We start from the raw sequence: 15,513 nt of genomic DNA on the forward strand, positions 1-15,513 counted from the left end.
CTTCGTTTATTTGTTTAATCATTCAATTTTCTTTAATTTTCTTTTACCCCGTATGTCTTATCGTCCGTTGTGCAACTACCCTCCAAGTCCAATAACTGTAGTCGTACAACCTCGTTTCAGCCCTACCAAGCACGCACTTGACTGCACCACGAGTACATTCAACAACTACTGCACTCCACTTTCCTTCTTTGTCTCTCATTTTCTGTTTTCATGGCACTCATGACCTGAATCTGATCCTGCATATTCGCACTTTGTGGCCTTCACCCTCACTTCTGTAAGTCATAAGACGATGTGCCGTCCTTCACTACAGCTTCACTGCATGTACAGCCAATGATTGCAGAATCCTCACTTGGTTCTTCCACACACCCCCTACGTCATATTCATACCATTGTGCGGAGTAGCTGGTCCCCTCCAAATAAATTAATCCCTCCGCCAAAGAAAAGAAAACCTAGTCTTGATATTGTTGACCCCAGTCTTCATATTGTCAACCCTGTCAACTTTTCGTTAACCCATGTACGACTGTCGACAATCAATAGGAGCTATTCACTACACCAACTCCGCTTGATTCCTTGTCGAACCATCTTAAACCATATTGTAGGGTAATATTGGTGCGAGTGATAGTCATCAATCTCCCGGCAAGTTCCTGACGCCAAACACGACTTCAACACCTTAGCAAACTTGATAAGTCACACTTCGTGGGTCTGCCGAACCGTTGACAAGTCACATACGCCAGTTTGCAGCATCGCAATGAATGACATCTCTGCATTCCTTACGACGTGATTACTCCTGTACCACTTTACTCCATACATGCCCATACATATTGCGCACCACACTCCACACCCAGCGTTCATCAGTGGGGTTCACCCTTGTCAACGGTCCAACATATATGGAACGAGTTGCCTTCGTGGAACACCGAGCGATAGTTCTACTTCCTAACTGTTATTATTGTTCAATATGCAAGATGTGATTGCACTACTGTTGATACGACCTAATAAGACCTGCCGTCTTCATAGCACCGCCACGACCTAATGTAAACGCCCATTCTTTACGTGTAAGCTACATCAACGTTGCCCGCTCTTAAGATGCGAGTACTGCCAGTAATACAAGGTAGTAGTAGTAGAAGTACGTGTAGCCTCTCCGCCCCTGAGCTCTCGCAAACGTCGCAGCGACGCTCGGGCGACGAGTTAGTAACACGTCAACACTTGGCTGCAGCAGGCCCCATTTCCCACGTTGGAGCCCCAAGAGCGCCATGTTCCATCACTCGTGGTCAGCCAACTTTTCCAGTGCTAAATACACGTAGTACTCATGCAGTCGTACTGGTCAACTGCTGGTCATATGTAACACCCGACGCCCGCACGACGTTAATAGACAGGGACCAAGCTGGAGGGTGGGGTGTGCACTCTCAATCTCATCATAGCCTCATACTTGTGCATGGGTACGCTGTACGGGGAAGGGATAACCAACCTTCCTAGCGTTGTCACCAATATATTATCACATTGAGGTCGCTCAACAAAAACGTCCAACTCACCAGAGGACAATGAGGTCTCTGCCCTGTCCTCACGTCTGTCACCAATGGCCGTGATCCATTTTTCGACAAACTGCCGAGCGCCATGGACAGGACCCGAGTCACAGTCTCATTTTAGCATCGCCACGGCGCTATCATGGTACGTGACAAGACCACGGATTAACATGGACCTATAAAATCATCGTCCGTCACTCGTAGTACTCGTACGAGTACCTACCATTAGACAAAAAAAGTTGCATTACGTATTATTACTTCTCCAGGGGCAAAAAAAAAAGAAAAGAAACGAAACGCAGTGTGTCCGAAATGTCCAGATAGGCCCATTCAGTAAAATATTACATTGGGTAGTAATACGCATACACCCCCTCCCCCTTCCTTCCTCCACCAGTTGTGACCGTTGTGCCTCTTTATTCGAGAGCCCCATCGTTGGAACGTTCTTTTAAGTGGTATCAAGACAGTTACTTGGACGCTCCATGTCTATTTGATCCATCCCTTAGGACCACCCCAGTTCCCCTTGACCATGGCGCTCCAGTAGACCCATGGGAAAAAGTCCTTCTTGAGGTAGTAGAAAAGGCGGCGGGGCTCAGCTTGGTCGAAACCAATCAGGTCACCAAATGTCTCTTTGGGCACGCCGCCGTACTTGAACTCGGCTAGGAGCACCTTGCCGTACTCGGTCAGCAGAGGGCAAGAGGTGTACCCGTCGTACCCGGCGTCGGCCGTCTGTCCCTCCATGGCCCGCAGGATGTTGCCCACAATGACGGGAGCCTGGGCCGTTACGGCAGCCGCTGTCTTGGACGTGGGCAGGCTTGACGCATCGCCAGAGGACCACACGTTTGCGTACTTGCGGTGCCGCGCCGTGTTGTCGTCCACGTCCACATACCCTGCCTTGTCGGCCAAGGGGCTGTCGCGGACAAACGCGTGGGGGCCCATCTTAGGAACGGCGTGCAACAGGTCAAACTTGCGCACCACTCGCTCCTGGCCGTCGGGGCGGGCAAAAACGGCCTTGTCTCCATCGACCTCGACCAGGTCGTGCTGGAACAGACCCTCCACCCCGCGCTCCTGCCTCAGCTGCTCCAGCTTGGCGGCGTACTTGGGCACGCCAAACATGGTAGGCATTCCCGTGGCGAAGGTGATGTGCACGGGTGATGTTGACGGTGAAGAGGGGTTATACAGCCCAGCCTTCTTCCAGTAGTCCAGGGCGAGCCACATAGATTTTTGCGGCGCGCCGGCGCACTTGATGCCGCCCAGGGGCTGCGTGAAGATGGCCTTACCCTTGGCCAACGTGCGCACGAGCGGGTCGAGCTTAGACACTGAGTCGTACCCGTAGATGGATGCTACGGGAGCGGCACGGTCCGTCAAGGCGTCGGAGAGACCCTTTATGCTCGAGAAGTCGACCTTGATGCCCGGAGCCACCACTAGGTGATCGTACGTCAGCTTGGTGCTGCCCAGATTCACCGTGTTCTGCTCAGGCTCGAACCTGCTCACGGCCTCGGCGTACAGTTTGAGCTTGGGGTCCGTCAGGCTGTTCAGCGGCCTTCGTAGCTCCTCCTTGTTCTTGAGTCCGGCGCCAACCAGCGTCCATCCGGGCTGGTAGTGGTGCCACTCGGCCGGGTCCACCACGGCAATGTCGTCCTGCGAGAAGCGCCCCGTCTTAAGTAGCTGGTGGGAGATGGCCAGACCGGCCGAACCACCACCCACCACCACCACCTTGTGAGTGCGGGCGCCTGGTGTAGCTGTCGTTTCGGCCGCTGCCGTTGCGAATGTGCGTGCCATAGGAGAGAGTCGTGTCGCTGTGGAAAGCACACGTCGCACTTTGAAGGCCAACATTGTGTCTGCCTGTGTGTGTGCGCTTTGAATAGCACGTTGATCCCGCTTCGAATATGGTCAACTGGAACAAGAGACAGTGTGACGATCCGCGTAGAGTTCTGGTTTTTTTGGGTTGGACGAGATTTTTGACGCCTTTCCAAGTCCTTGACGTTATGCGGTCATTTTTACTACTGAGCCGTACGATTTCGGCGAATGGCGGGGGGAAAAAAAACCTAAAAGATATAGCCCGGCCGGGTCGCCGGCGGTGATCACGTCATGCGGCGCGCGGCAATGCCGCTCTGATGCATTACTGCAATTATAAGCCGCAGGACAGCGATACACCTGCCACTTCCTTTTTCAGTAGTCAACTAAATGTTACAATGGCACGGCTTACCGAAATGTACGCTTGCACTCATGTAAAGGAATTATTCCGAAGGCCAATACTCGATTTAAATCACGCCTTCTGTTGCTACTACTCGGGCACTACTGTACGAGTAGTACCTCCACTTGACTACGAGTATGCGGCTCCCAACTGTATAATACACACTATATATATATATATATTGTCCTATGAGGTATCAAAACAACCATCGCTTTGTACATTGAACGAAAAATGAAAGAATGAACATGGACGAGACGCAACCCCTTTAATTCCACCCACTCCCAAACTCTTGGTACACCATGCTCGTGCAAAAAGAGAAAGACTCTTGTATATAAGAAGAAAAATGGAAAAGAAAAAGAACAACGGCCCCCGATAAGTCACCATCACACGTGCACATCCACAGGCTCAGCTCCGGGTAAACCATCTAGGTCGTGAACATCCTTCTGTTCCTCCATCATATCGATCAGGCTGTCGAGGTTGCTGTCCAAACTCTCTTCGTCCCTGGGGTCAAGACACCTCTTGAGCAGCTTGCGATACTTTTCAATCTTGTCGCCTGTGCCCACCATGCTCAGCGCGTCCACGTACTCAGACTCGACCTGCCTCTGTTCAGCCAGTAGCTGACCCAGCTGCCGTGCCAGGTCGAGCTTCTCCTCGTACGTATCCTCTTGCGCTGTCGCCGCCGTCGCAGCGTCTCCGTTGGCCTTGCTCAGTTCCGCATCCACCGTATGCTGCACGTGCAGCCGATTTTGGTGTGCAATCAGCTCCAAAACCTGGTGCTTAGCTATATTGGCCTCGTTCATCAGCCTAGCCGCCGCATCGTCCGTCTCAAGCTGGGCCTCGAGCTCTGCAATCTGCTGTCGGGCCACGTTGAGATCTGTCTGCGAGTTGCTAAGGATCCGCCGTGCCTCCGCTTCGGCCACGTCCTTCTGTTGCCACTCGTCTTCGTAGCTCTTGGCCAGGTCCTGGAACTTGTCCAGAATCAGCGGCGAGATCCGGTTGTGTACGGTGTTTGCCGCCGCCGACGAAAACGACACTGACGTTTTCTTGGCTGCTCCCTTGTCCGCAAAGGCATCTCGGAACGACACGTGCTTATGCGAGTCGGGTGCAAATGGCGACGAGGACCGTTGATGACCCCTGTCTTTCTTGTTGGCGTTGAGCTCCATGATGAGATCTTCTGCCCTGACACCCTCATTGTTGGGTATGTCTGACGAAGCGTTACGTCCAAGAAGCGACCTGATGCACTTGCGGGCGTTGCGGTACGCTGCGAGGTGCAGCGCCGTGTTTCCGTCGTTGCTCTGTGCATCTACCAAAAGCTGGAAAGCATTAGGGTCAAGCTCCCCTTGAAGACGGTTTAGTATACTATCCAGGTAGTACCGTGAGCAAGGGTGGCTGTAGACCCTGCCGTTCTTCATGATGGCTGCATGGTGGATGACGGTGCAGCCCTGGTGATCGCGGGCATCGGCCGTTTCGAACAGCTCATCCATGACGGCAGGGAACGATTGCTTCTCAAAGCAGTTTGTAAAGTTGAGCGCCCTCATCAGAGGTGTCTCTCCACGAATGTTTCGGGCTGAGATATCGGCGCTGAATCTTTTGAGCTGTTTGATAACATCCACGTCACCCATAGCTGACGCCCAGTGAAGGGCAGTGTGGTTCTCGGCATCGATGAGCCAGTTGGGCTGGAAGTTGGGAGGCGGATCCGGCTTTACTGCCGGCTGCTCGTTGTGCGAGAGCAAAAAGTAGTCGAGGAGCTCGTCACCGTACAGCGCGTGTTGCTGCTCCGTCAAGTCATGTATCTGCTCCTCCCTCTTTCGCTTGCGGTGACCCGTCGAAACGTGAGACATATCAAAGCGGTCTTCTTCACCCATGTATGATGCCGAGGCCACGGTGAGGTTGTCCGGGGTGTCATCCTCACCCATCATGGTCGAGTCGGCGGTATTATCATACTCTTCAACTACCTGGGGAGGAGGAGGGGGAGGAGGAGGGGGGGCGTCTGCGGTTTTGATTAGAGTTCTTACATTCTTCCATACGTATATTCAGGGCCGGGAGAGGCATACTGTTCCATTTCGGGATCGGCGGTTTAGATTTGGGCGCCTTCGGCTTGCTTGCATGCTTCGGGGCCGGCGGCGGGCTCTCGTTGCCTGGGCGAAACTCGAAGATGGGCCGGAGCGAATCGTACACGCTGTGTCGCACCGCCAGAGACTCTGCAGCTGGCATAGGTATCCAGGTTCCTAAATGACGTTAGAAATAGAAAGGCGAAGTAGAGCGAGTGTTTTCTGGTCGGCCAACAACATACCCTGGTACTTTCCGTAACCGCCCTGAATTTTCTCGTGTGTGTCTTTCTGAACATCGCGCTCGAGGATACGAGTTCTCGCTGGCTTGTCAAACCCGGCAGCCTTCAACACATGTGTCGCATTCACCCAGTCATCATGCCGCCTTCGCATAACATGTTCTTTGAGGTCCACACCAAATTGGAATTCGTATACAGGAATCTGAGAAAGGTGCGATGTTAGCAAACACATTCGCGCAAGGAAAAATTGATGCCACCCCAACTCGACCGCGGCCTCCATCAAGTCCGAAGACAGCAATGGTGGGAACCCAAAGGGAAGACAATGTCACTAAAGAAGTACGAGGGACGGTTTACTTACACCACTGTATGTGGCACTGTAGACGCCGGGGCTGTCGCCCTTGACCATGATGGCAAAGACTGGAATATGTATGTCTATGCCACGCAACCATGCAGGTTCTAAGTGCTCTCGGAAAAAACGACTCGAGCGAGTGATATGAGAAGATGCAGTGATCGGAGAAACGTTGAAAAGTCTAGGTGTAGTGGCGGATACAAGAAGTCGCCGTTGACGTCGAGCCTTGCCGACAGAGATGAGGGTGAGCGGGTCAATTGGTGGAAGAAGAGAAAGGCCAGACAGGGCACGTTAGACGACGCGCTCCAGGGATTAGCGACGCGCCCTTCACGCGCGGTAGATAGTTTAATTGATTTTAATGCCTGAGGCACCAATAATCAGTAACGTTCCTGGCACACAATTCGGGTACGAGTGGACTCCAATTCACACTAGGGGGTCCAGCACGTGACTGGACCAAACAGCCAGCAAGCAAGCAAGCAGAGAACCCTGAAGCCTCCTGAGCTCACCTATGCTGGGCTTGACGCGTTTCATTTCACGGAGAAAGCTATTAAAGCCAAACGAATCTTGACAAATCAACAACCGCCAAAACAATCGGGTGCCCCCACCAGTACGACAATCGAGGGGTGATAGCAGCTGCGCGATCCTCCAACGACTTGCAATCCCAAGCTTCAACCCTGAGACCCGAGCTCGAGGAGGTTTATCGCCCAAACGCACATCTGTGAAGCTCCCACCTTAGCGTCAGTCTAAGCACCCCCACGGCCTGAGAGAGCACACGATACAGCCCCCATTGGGCAACTGCGAGACAATACCAAGCGCGCACACACATACACATAAACATGGCCGACTCGCTGCACAACGCGCCCATTGTACTCGACAATGGTTCAGGAACGATCCGTGCAGGTTTCGCGGGCGAGGATGCACCAAAGTGTTTCTTTCCGTCATTCGTTGGGCGCCCAAAGCACCTGAGGGTCCTCGCCGGTGCTCTGGAAGGAGAGGTGTTTATCGGGCAAAAGGCGGCGACGGAGCTCAGAGGTCTACTAAAGATCAAGTATCCGCTAGAGCACGGCATTGTGACAGATTGGGACGACATGGAGCGCATCTGGGAGTATGTGTATGGAGAGGGACTTAGGACACTTAGTGAAGAGGTACGTGAGAGGAAGGGGGAAAGAGATCAAGTATGGGAATACGAGTGACTGACATTAGTGACAGCATCCTGTTCTCCTGACAGAGCCGCCCTTGAACCCTAGGAGCAATCGCGACACGGCTGCGCAGATACTATTTGAGACATTCAACGTCCCCGCGTTACACACGTCGATACAAGCCGTTCTCTCATTATATGCCAGCGGCAGGACGACGGGCATCGTGCTGGACTCGGGTGACGGTGTGTCACACGCCGTGCCGGTCTACGAGGGCTTCGCCATGCCTAGCAGCATCCGCCGAATCGACGTCGCCGGACGAGACGTAACCGAGTACCTGCAGATGCTGCTGCGGAAGAGTGGATACGTCTTCCACACGAGTGCGGAGAAGGAGGTGGTGCGTCTGATCAAGGAGAGCGTGTCGTATGTGGCGCATGATCCGCGGAAAGAGGAGAAGGAGTGGTTCGGAGTCAAGCACAATGAGAGCAAGATGGGCGAATACGTGCTCCCTGACGGTCACAAGCTCAAGGTCAGTCTTACCTCCATCAGTGATTTGTACAATGGCAACGCTGGTGACTAACAAATAACAGATTGGAGCTGAGCGCTTCCGCGCCCCCGAGATTCTATTTGACCCCGAAATCGTCGGCCTCGAGTATCCCGGCGTGCACCAGATTGTTGTCGATGCCATCAACCGTACCGACCTCGACCTACGGAAATCGTTGTACAGCAACATTGTTCTGTCGGGTGGCAGTACGCTGACCAAGGGTTTCGGCGACCGACTGCTGCACGAGGTGCAGAAGCTGGCGGTCAAGGACATGCGTATAAAGATTTTTGCGCCGCCGGAGCGCAAGTACTCGACATGGATAGGAGGAAGTATTCTTGCTGGTCTGAGTACATTCCGCAAGGTATGTTTTGCTCTTGGATGCTTACTATGGTGTGTTTACGTACTGACACGACGGCATGACAGATGTGGGTGAGCATTGATGACTGGCACGAGAACCCGGACATTATCCACACCAAATTCACCTAAACGGCTGTGAACAATGGGATGAGAGAGAGAGAAGGGCGTGGCATTCCTCCTACCAACGGAACTAATTTGGACAAGAATCTGCGGCATCCTGAAAGCCTCTCAAGACAATGCTTCTGTAGCACTCCCGGGCAGAGAGTGGAAAAAAGGCCGACCCGATGGATACTGATACCACTACCTACTATTGCGTCACCACCACTACTACTTAATAGTTGCCACTAAACTTATACCAAAGCAGGCGGGCATATTGCTTGAAAGACTTGATTGGGGAATGACTAGGATGTCCCATTGTGGTCGAATAGAAGAAAGAAGCCAATGATACCCATTTGTGCTGTCCAGGGTCAGTGCAATGAGAAGGATTCACATAATAGTAGAAGGATCAATATTTGATGATGCGGTACATAGGATTCATTTCATTCGTATAACAGCTCTGCGCTTCTGCGCAATAGAGGTACATAATATTATAAGAAAAAAGAGAAAAAGAAGATCACCAGATGCAAACGCCGCTCCCAGTCCCTTTTGTTCTGAGGTCCCCTGCTTTTGTTCGTTTGTTTTTTTTTGTTCGCCAATCCCCAATGATAGTAAAACAAGAGTACATCAAGATCAAAACGCCATATCATGCTCTGTTGGAAGTACCCTCATGTAGAGGGCACTTTGGCTTACAGCTCCTTGCCAGTGATATGAGCCCATATCTTGGACCTGGAGCTGACAGAGCTCATAGAGCTGCGGGCGTCGTCACTGCTCGAGGCGCTCGCGTCGCTGTGCTTGCGGTGGTAGACGTTGCCGGCGCCGCCGATGCCACAGTGGCCACGCTCCGAAGCGTTGTCCTCGCGGGTAGCCAGGCGACGAAGCTCGTCGTCAAGAGATGCGGCGGGGCGTTCCTCGGCCTTGTGGACGTTGCCTGCTCCGCCGATGCCACTGTAAAAGCGACGAGAGGGCGATGGAGGGCTCACGACGGAGTGGTCGGCCGATGTAATGCGAGGAGTGCTAGCCGAGCCACGCGGGGCGCGGAAGGTGTTTCCTGCGCCCCCACGACCAGCACGGACGTAGGTAGTCGTCGTCGGAACGGGCTCTGTGATGACAAAATTGGGCGCCATGATAGCGATTGTAGTTGTGATTATGGTGGTGATAGTGGTGGGGAGTGTAAGTGATATGGTGGTGATGCAGCTTGGGACCAGGATAGAGTCAAGTCTCAAATTGCAAGCTTTGTAGTTATCTTAAAAGGTGATCTTTTATGTATAGTCTTCTCTCCCTTGAAGCAGGATAGTAAAATGGTGAAAAGTGATAATAATGAGCAGAGAAATATAGGTGAGGCCACACTGGCGTATTTATTGCTACGACGACAGCTACCGACACGCATTTCCCCTGGGAACAAGGGCGGGTCCTCCAAAACCAACAATGGGTCACAGGATTGATCATGAGCAAGAGAAAAAAAAGATTTTCCTCACTTCTCTCTCCTTCTAGCTATTAGCTCTCTCCACACTTGACCCATGACGCCCACGCCGTGCCCGTTGGGCCCCTTTTGGCCCCCCCCCCCCCTTGGCCCTTGTTGAATTTTCCCCACGATCTCACAATTCAGACTCATGGATGGAATTGCTCAGGTGACGGGTCGTGTGGGGGATGGTGAAAGGAAGAAAATTCAAATACACACTGTATGAATACGGAAAAAACTGGTGATAACATACAGTACCCGTTTGTGACTCTGTACTGTATCAGGTAGCCAGGGGTAGCAATCTATTACGAGAAATGCGTCACAAGGTGCCACAAAGTCTCCAGTGAACACCAGCCCAAGCAGTTGAAAAACGTAACATTTATCCCATGGAAATACAATTCTGTATGGCCATGTTTATTTTCTTTTATTTTCTATATATTTTCCAATTTGTTTCAATTTTTTCATCTGGGCATTGTTGGCATCCTGAATCCACCCTAGCCAACCATGGAGTTTCCTGGGGGTAATGTAAATGCAATTGCATCATCCCTGGACCGAATCACTCCTCCCATCTGCCTGTAAATGGACGGCTCATGAGAACGTGCTTTCTTTTTGTTTTGTTTCCCTTGACCGGTGCCGGATTACGGAGGAGAGCTCATGGAAGCAATTTTTGAGCTTTACTAATTAATGAGTCAATCATGGAGAGAATTTTGCGTGTAGACGAGGCAAATCTTCGCAATTAAGCACGCAACGATCCGAGACCTGGGCTAAAGGTGGCGAGTGCGTCTCTTAACAATACATCTACTAGTCTGTACAATAAGGCCGAGTACAGTGAGTGAGAATGTATGTGTTGTCCTTGTTGTATGAATGAATATCGTCTAGTAATATAATATATGTGTCACTACTCGTACCCAGCCGCATGACCTGGACGGACGGCCTAGATGCGTTATCATATGACCTTTTCTCTCTCTCTTTCTTGGGAATACATTCTAGAACTCTCTCCTCTGAGTAATCCAATAATGGTGTCCTATAATACGACTTATATGGGCAATGTATGAAACATAATCTTTTCCCTGAATGACGGCATTTGAGTTCTCTCAGCTTTGTTTTAACTCCATATCGTGACTATTGAGAGTAGAAACAGTTGGCAACGTCCATCTCTGACGTTTCAACACACTCGCCACACTAATGTAACATCATGGATTGACAATAAAAGCTAGAACCGACTCGATTCATCCAGCTATGGCCAAGACGTTGAAATCGTGTGCGGCACAGCATAGGGTAAGCGCCTAGCTCAGGAGATTTCGTCAGCGCAGTGGAAATATCTAGAACCCCTCATTCCTACCTTGTTGGCGTTGTTGAAACAGACAAAAACCCCGCTACGACATCCGACAACATTACCATTTTGCCATAAAGATTACCTGCTATTACGGGTAACAGAAAGGAGAGAAGAAAAGAAGAAGGGAAAAAAGAGACAACGACCAACGACAAAATGTCCGACGACAAAATCCACCACATCACCTCCTCCGCGGAATTGTCCGCCCTCTTCTCCTCAAACACGTATGTCGCCGTCGACTTCTTCGCAGACTGGTGCTCCCCTTGCCGTGCCATCGCTCCTGTATTCGCCCAGTTGGCCGCCCGCCACTCCGTCGATGGCCAGCTAGCCTTTGCCAAGGTCAACGTCGACCACGTCCGCGACGTAGCCGCCCAGCACCGCGTTACTGCCATGCCCACCTTCCTCTTCTTCAAGGAGGGTCGTCAGGTCGCTGTCAACGGACAGGCTGCCATCCAGGGTGCTGATCCGAGAACCCTGGGTGCTGCGGCGGAAAAGCTCGGTGGTCTGGCACAGAAGCGTGCCGCCGAGGCAAAATAGCAATGCTGAACATACTTCATCGCGACATAGACAGTCGGCATTGGCGGCCATTCCCCAGGCCTTGACACCGTGGTCGCCTACAGGCGTTGGGAGCGTTTGCTTTTTATTTTTGTTTATTATAATCTTCTCATGAAGAGAAGTGAAATATAGAGGAAAAAATTTGCATTCTATTGGTACTAAATACCGGCTTGTTATCAAGCATGGCGCAGCCTCCATCCTCGCCTGTTCCCATTACCAAACGCCGATCATATAAAAACAGATTTCCTGTTCAGATGTGCAAAAGCGGACCAGAAGTTGTGATATCATACGCTAAAACAATTGGGTCACAACGCCAGACGAAATAAAACAAAAAGGAGACATGGTAAAGCGTCTAGGCATCACCGCCGAAACTCATCCACCCATACATGCCGATGGCGCTCCCCAGAATCAGGAAAGTCAAGATACCAGCCCCGGCCCTGTCTCCCGTTGTGATGCGGTCCTGATCATCTAAAAAGCTGTTGGCCTCCGACCCAGCATTGGGGTCACCTTTGCTGGTGCCTCCTTTCTTGGCCGTTGCGGGGGCGGCAACGTCGTCGAGGAGAAGTGCCGAGAAGGCGCCAAGGGCACTCATCTCCTGTCCCGCGCCCAGGCTATCGTCGAATGTGCCCTTGGACCAGCTGAAGCCGCACTGATTTGTGCTGCCGCCCGTGCACACCTTGGCGGCGGCCTGGGCAGACTTGGTGAGGACGGGCTTGACTTGGTCTTCGATGTAAGGCGCTAATTTGGCGGCGCTCGAGTACCAGCGGTGCACGTAGCCCTTGAAGGACAGCATATCGGTCGTGCATGAGCCGGAGGCTTCGCACCAGGGCTCATAGCAGATGCCTTCGGGGAAGAAGACTTTGAAACCGTGTTCGAGCATCTTGTCTAGGCGACTTTTCCATTTGGTGTCACCATCGGTCTTTACTGGGTTAGTGCATGGCCTAAATGGGGATTGTGACGAAGTAAGGGAGAGGGAGAGAGAAAGAGAGGGAAATATACATAATTGTACATGAAAGCAGCACCCTGGAGGAATACAGCGTTGTTGTATGAGTACTGCTCCTTGTTGATATCGGTGCAGTTTGTTTCAACGTGCGCTCCGTCGTAGAGTGCCTCGTTGTCGGTCCCCATGAATCCTACTCCCTCCATCCAGTCCCACGTCTTCTCGGCCCACTCAGCGTAGGTACTGTTGTCTGTGTAGCGGGCGAGGCGGGCACCGATGTTGAAAAAGCAGCCGTTGGCAATCGTGTTCTTATAGTCGTATCCCTTGTTGGAGAAGGGGACCTGCCAGCGCAGACCGCCACCGCAGATGTTGCTCTGCCATCGGTCCGGCGTGGCCATGGAGTTGAAGACGGCCTGGGCCAGCGCGAGCCACTGCGGCTGATCCGCGGCGGGGTTGGAGAAGACGGTTTCGGCTGCCGTCATGGCCGTCATGCCCCAAAATCCTTGGTCGTCGTTTCCCATTGAGGCCGTATAGTTTCTCGGCATGAAGTCGTTGTTCTCGCCGGTCTGGAACAGAATGGAACTCTTGACCAGGTCGTTATACGTCGTGTCGCCCGTGTAGTACCAATAGTCGATGAAGGCCCCCCACATGGCACCGCCCTGCCACCAGTAATATGGTCCCAGACCTGATGCTGGCGGTCCTGGCAGGATACCGGGGGTCTGGCCAGTCTCGTTACCGTGATAGTACTGCAGTAGGTTCCAGGCAACTTGGCTGGCAGCCTTCTTGATGTTTGCTGCGAGGTTTTGTTAGGGATTATCTTGACAGAGAAGGACGGGAGCAGCTGTGTTGACGGGGAGGGTTTACCGGGCGTGTCGAGGGTGAACTGTGCCATCTGAGCCTGTGCGACGCCCATCAAGCTGACGGCAATAGCCGACGACGCCAAGGACAACTTCATGATGAGGGTTTGGATGTGCTCCAGGCGCAATGTAAGGTCGTTCCAAACAGTATTCCGACTTGTATATGATAAGCGATCTCTTGGAAGTCGACCATGTGCGAGTGATATGATGGCAGTGAGGACGATTGTATGGAAAGTAGGATGACGTCGTTGGGAAAAAGCCAGAAGATAACACCTCCAGCAAAAAGCGCCTTGTTTGGGGTGATCGTGGTAGAATCAGCAACTTTGCTATTTTATGTGAGTTGAAACTGGGCGACGAGATGTCTAGACAATGAATTTCGACAGGACGGATCCGGAGGATGTAATATCAAGAGTTTTGCTGCAGAGAGTGAATGGCGATATGCCCGAGGCAGCATGGGTGAGAGTAGAAAGGTTCGTAGCTCGTAGTGGTGGGTGGCGGTGGTGGGTCAGAAATCGGCGCATACACGGAATAACAGTGTAACAACGAACGAAGGAGGGCTTTATGTCACTACTCTGATGAGGTACTGGGTACTCATACTAGCATAAACCTTGTCGGTTAAGAATACCAGAGCCTACAATCTACTGGTACCTTGCAGCACCCGAGGAGTACCAGCCGCTGCTATATAATACTGCCTGCCGTCTTCATCACTGCATGTACCCTCGGACGGCACCCTCTCTTAGATGTACTTGTACCAGTCACTCATCAGATGGAGAAGTTCCACATCCTCAAGCCCCCAATGGCATCGGCTCTTTGTCGCTGTTTCAGTCAGGGTCGGTTTCTCCTGCTTGATCCTCATCTCCGCCCAAGTGACCCCACCACCCTCCCTCGCTGATCACTTCTAATACGAGTGCTCCATACCCAAGCGACCAAGCAGCACTGCCCGCTCTGCAGCGTATGAATTGTGGATAGATACACGAGTATTTGGCCGCTTCGTATTCAATACATCGCAGCAGTAAAGGACAGCTGGATGGTCGTGCTACCCATAGCCATGGAGAGGAGGCCTAGCGAGCGGGACTTTAGTGTTGAGTAGGAAGGGCGGGGTTTTGGGCCCAGTGCCCAACATCCCATCAAACTTCGTAGCAGAGGGCTGCTATCAGGCGTGGGAATGTCACTGGAGGAAGATATGCACCAGTAGGTCTCAGCTGGATACGACAGGAGGGAGTAGCAAGGTATGGGTTGTGATCCTTTTGATCATGGATTCCTGCCGATCATAGACACGATGAACATGTGTCCGTAGCAAACTCCTTCCTCAGGAGAGAATAGTCCGACTGTTTTCCCTGATATGGGAAACCTGGATATGTCGTCGGAGTACGCTTACAGCTTACAGCCTACATCAAATCAATTATTTTTGTAAAAAAACATACCCCAATAGTGCCAAGGCTTGCTGGCGCCCACTTCGACCCTCACGGCTGGATGGCGCCGATCGGGCGGGCCCCTGCCCCTTGGCCCTGCCAATATGTCGTAATATCTGCCAATTGATACGCCGTAGTGCTGTCTAGACGCGTATAGAAGACGTAGCATAGGCATTGGTGTTGAATGATTATCTTTACAGCCAGATGTGCTCCGCATTCGCTCAATGATTGAGAGTATCCGAGGAAGTAATATACGTATTTGGTCTTACATGTACCGCCTCAGACCGATGTCATCACGCGGGGAGTATTAGATCTAGAGACTAAACCTGGATATGCCACCGGAGATATCGGACGATGCGGGCCCTGCCGGTACAGTACGCAAGTGGGAAATAATTCAACACATCGTCATCAATACCCGTACCACAAAGCAATACACTGCATCCGGACCATAGAGCTACGAGGATTATACATGCAG

At 52.0% G+C, this 15,513-nt stretch overlaps 6 protein-coding genes across 6 annotated transcripts; 2 read left to right on the forward strand and 4 right to left on the reverse strand.

Moving 5' to 3' along the window:
* Nucleotides 1-1,999: 1,999 nt before the first annotated feature.
* On the reverse strand, nt 2,000-3,349 carry GMORB2_3498 (eukaryotic sulfide quinone oxidoreductase; the record flags this gene model as incomplete). Its single annotated transcript, XM_035465474.1, has 1 exon — nt 2,000-3,349. The coding sequence occupies one exon, from the start codon at nt 3,347-3,349 to the stop codon at nt 2,000-2,002; it is 1,350 nt and encodes a 449-aa protein (XP_035318739.1).
* Nucleotides 3,350-4,093: 744 nt separating this feature from the next.
* Nucleotides 4,094-6,403, reverse strand: GMORB2_3499 (KilA-N domain; the record flags this gene model as incomplete). The annotated part of the gene is made up of 4 exons (XM_035465475.1): nt 4,094-5,661; nt 5,765-5,938; nt 6,004-6,199; nt 6,356-6,403. The coding sequence occupies 4 exons, from the start codon at nt 6,401-6,403 to the stop codon at nt 4,094-4,096; spliced, it is 1,986 nt and encodes a 661-aa protein (XP_035318740.1).
* Nucleotides 6,404-7,182: 779 nt separating this feature from the next.
* Nucleotides 7,183-8,512, forward strand: GMORB2_3500 (centractin; the record flags this gene model as incomplete). The annotated part of the gene is made up of 4 exons (XM_035465476.1): nt 7,183-7,491; nt 7,556-8,011; nt 8,073-8,387; nt 8,450-8,512. The coding sequence occupies 4 exons, from the start codon at nt 7,183-7,185 to the stop codon at nt 8,510-8,512; spliced, it is 1,143 nt and encodes a 380-aa protein (XP_035318741.1).
* A 656-nt stretch (nt 8,513-9,168) lies between these two features.
* On the reverse strand, nt 9,169-9,606 carry GMORB2_3501 (Protein of unknown function (DUF3602); the record flags this gene model as incomplete). The annotated part of the gene is made up of 1 exon (XM_035465477.1): nt 9,169-9,606. One exon carries the CDS (start codon nt 9,604-9,606, stop codon nt 9,169-9,171), a length of 438 nt encoding a protein of 145 aa, XP_035318742.1.
* Nucleotides 9,607-11,430: 1,824 nt separating this feature from the next.
* Nucleotides 11,431-11,811, forward strand: GMORB2_3502 (thioredoxin 1; the record flags this gene model as incomplete). Its single annotated transcript, XM_035465478.1, has 1 exon — nt 11,431-11,811. The coding sequence occupies one exon, from the start codon at nt 11,431-11,433 to the stop codon at nt 11,809-11,811; it is 381 nt and encodes a 126-aa protein (XP_035318743.1).
* Nucleotides 11,812-12,181: 370 nt separating this feature from the next.
* On the reverse strand, nt 12,182-13,724 carry GMORB2_3503 (mannan endo-1,6-alpha-mannosidase; the record flags this gene model as incomplete). Its single annotated transcript, XM_035465479.1, has 3 exons — nt 12,182-12,748; nt 12,829-13,562; nt 13,634-13,724. 3 exons carry the CDS (start codon nt 13,722-13,724, stop codon nt 12,182-12,184), a joined length of 1,392 nt encoding a protein of 463 aa, XP_035318744.1.
* Between the last annotated feature and the right edge of the window lie 1,789 nt (nt 13,725-15,513).

The sequence above is a fragment of the Geosmithia morbida genome (assembly GCF_012550715.1).
Source record: "Geosmithia morbida isolate 1262 chromosome Unknown scaffold_18, whole genome shotgun sequence".
Taxonomy (NCBI): domain Eukaryota; kingdom Fungi; phylum Ascomycota; class Sordariomycetes; order Hypocreales; family Bionectriaceae; genus Geosmithia; species Geosmithia morbida.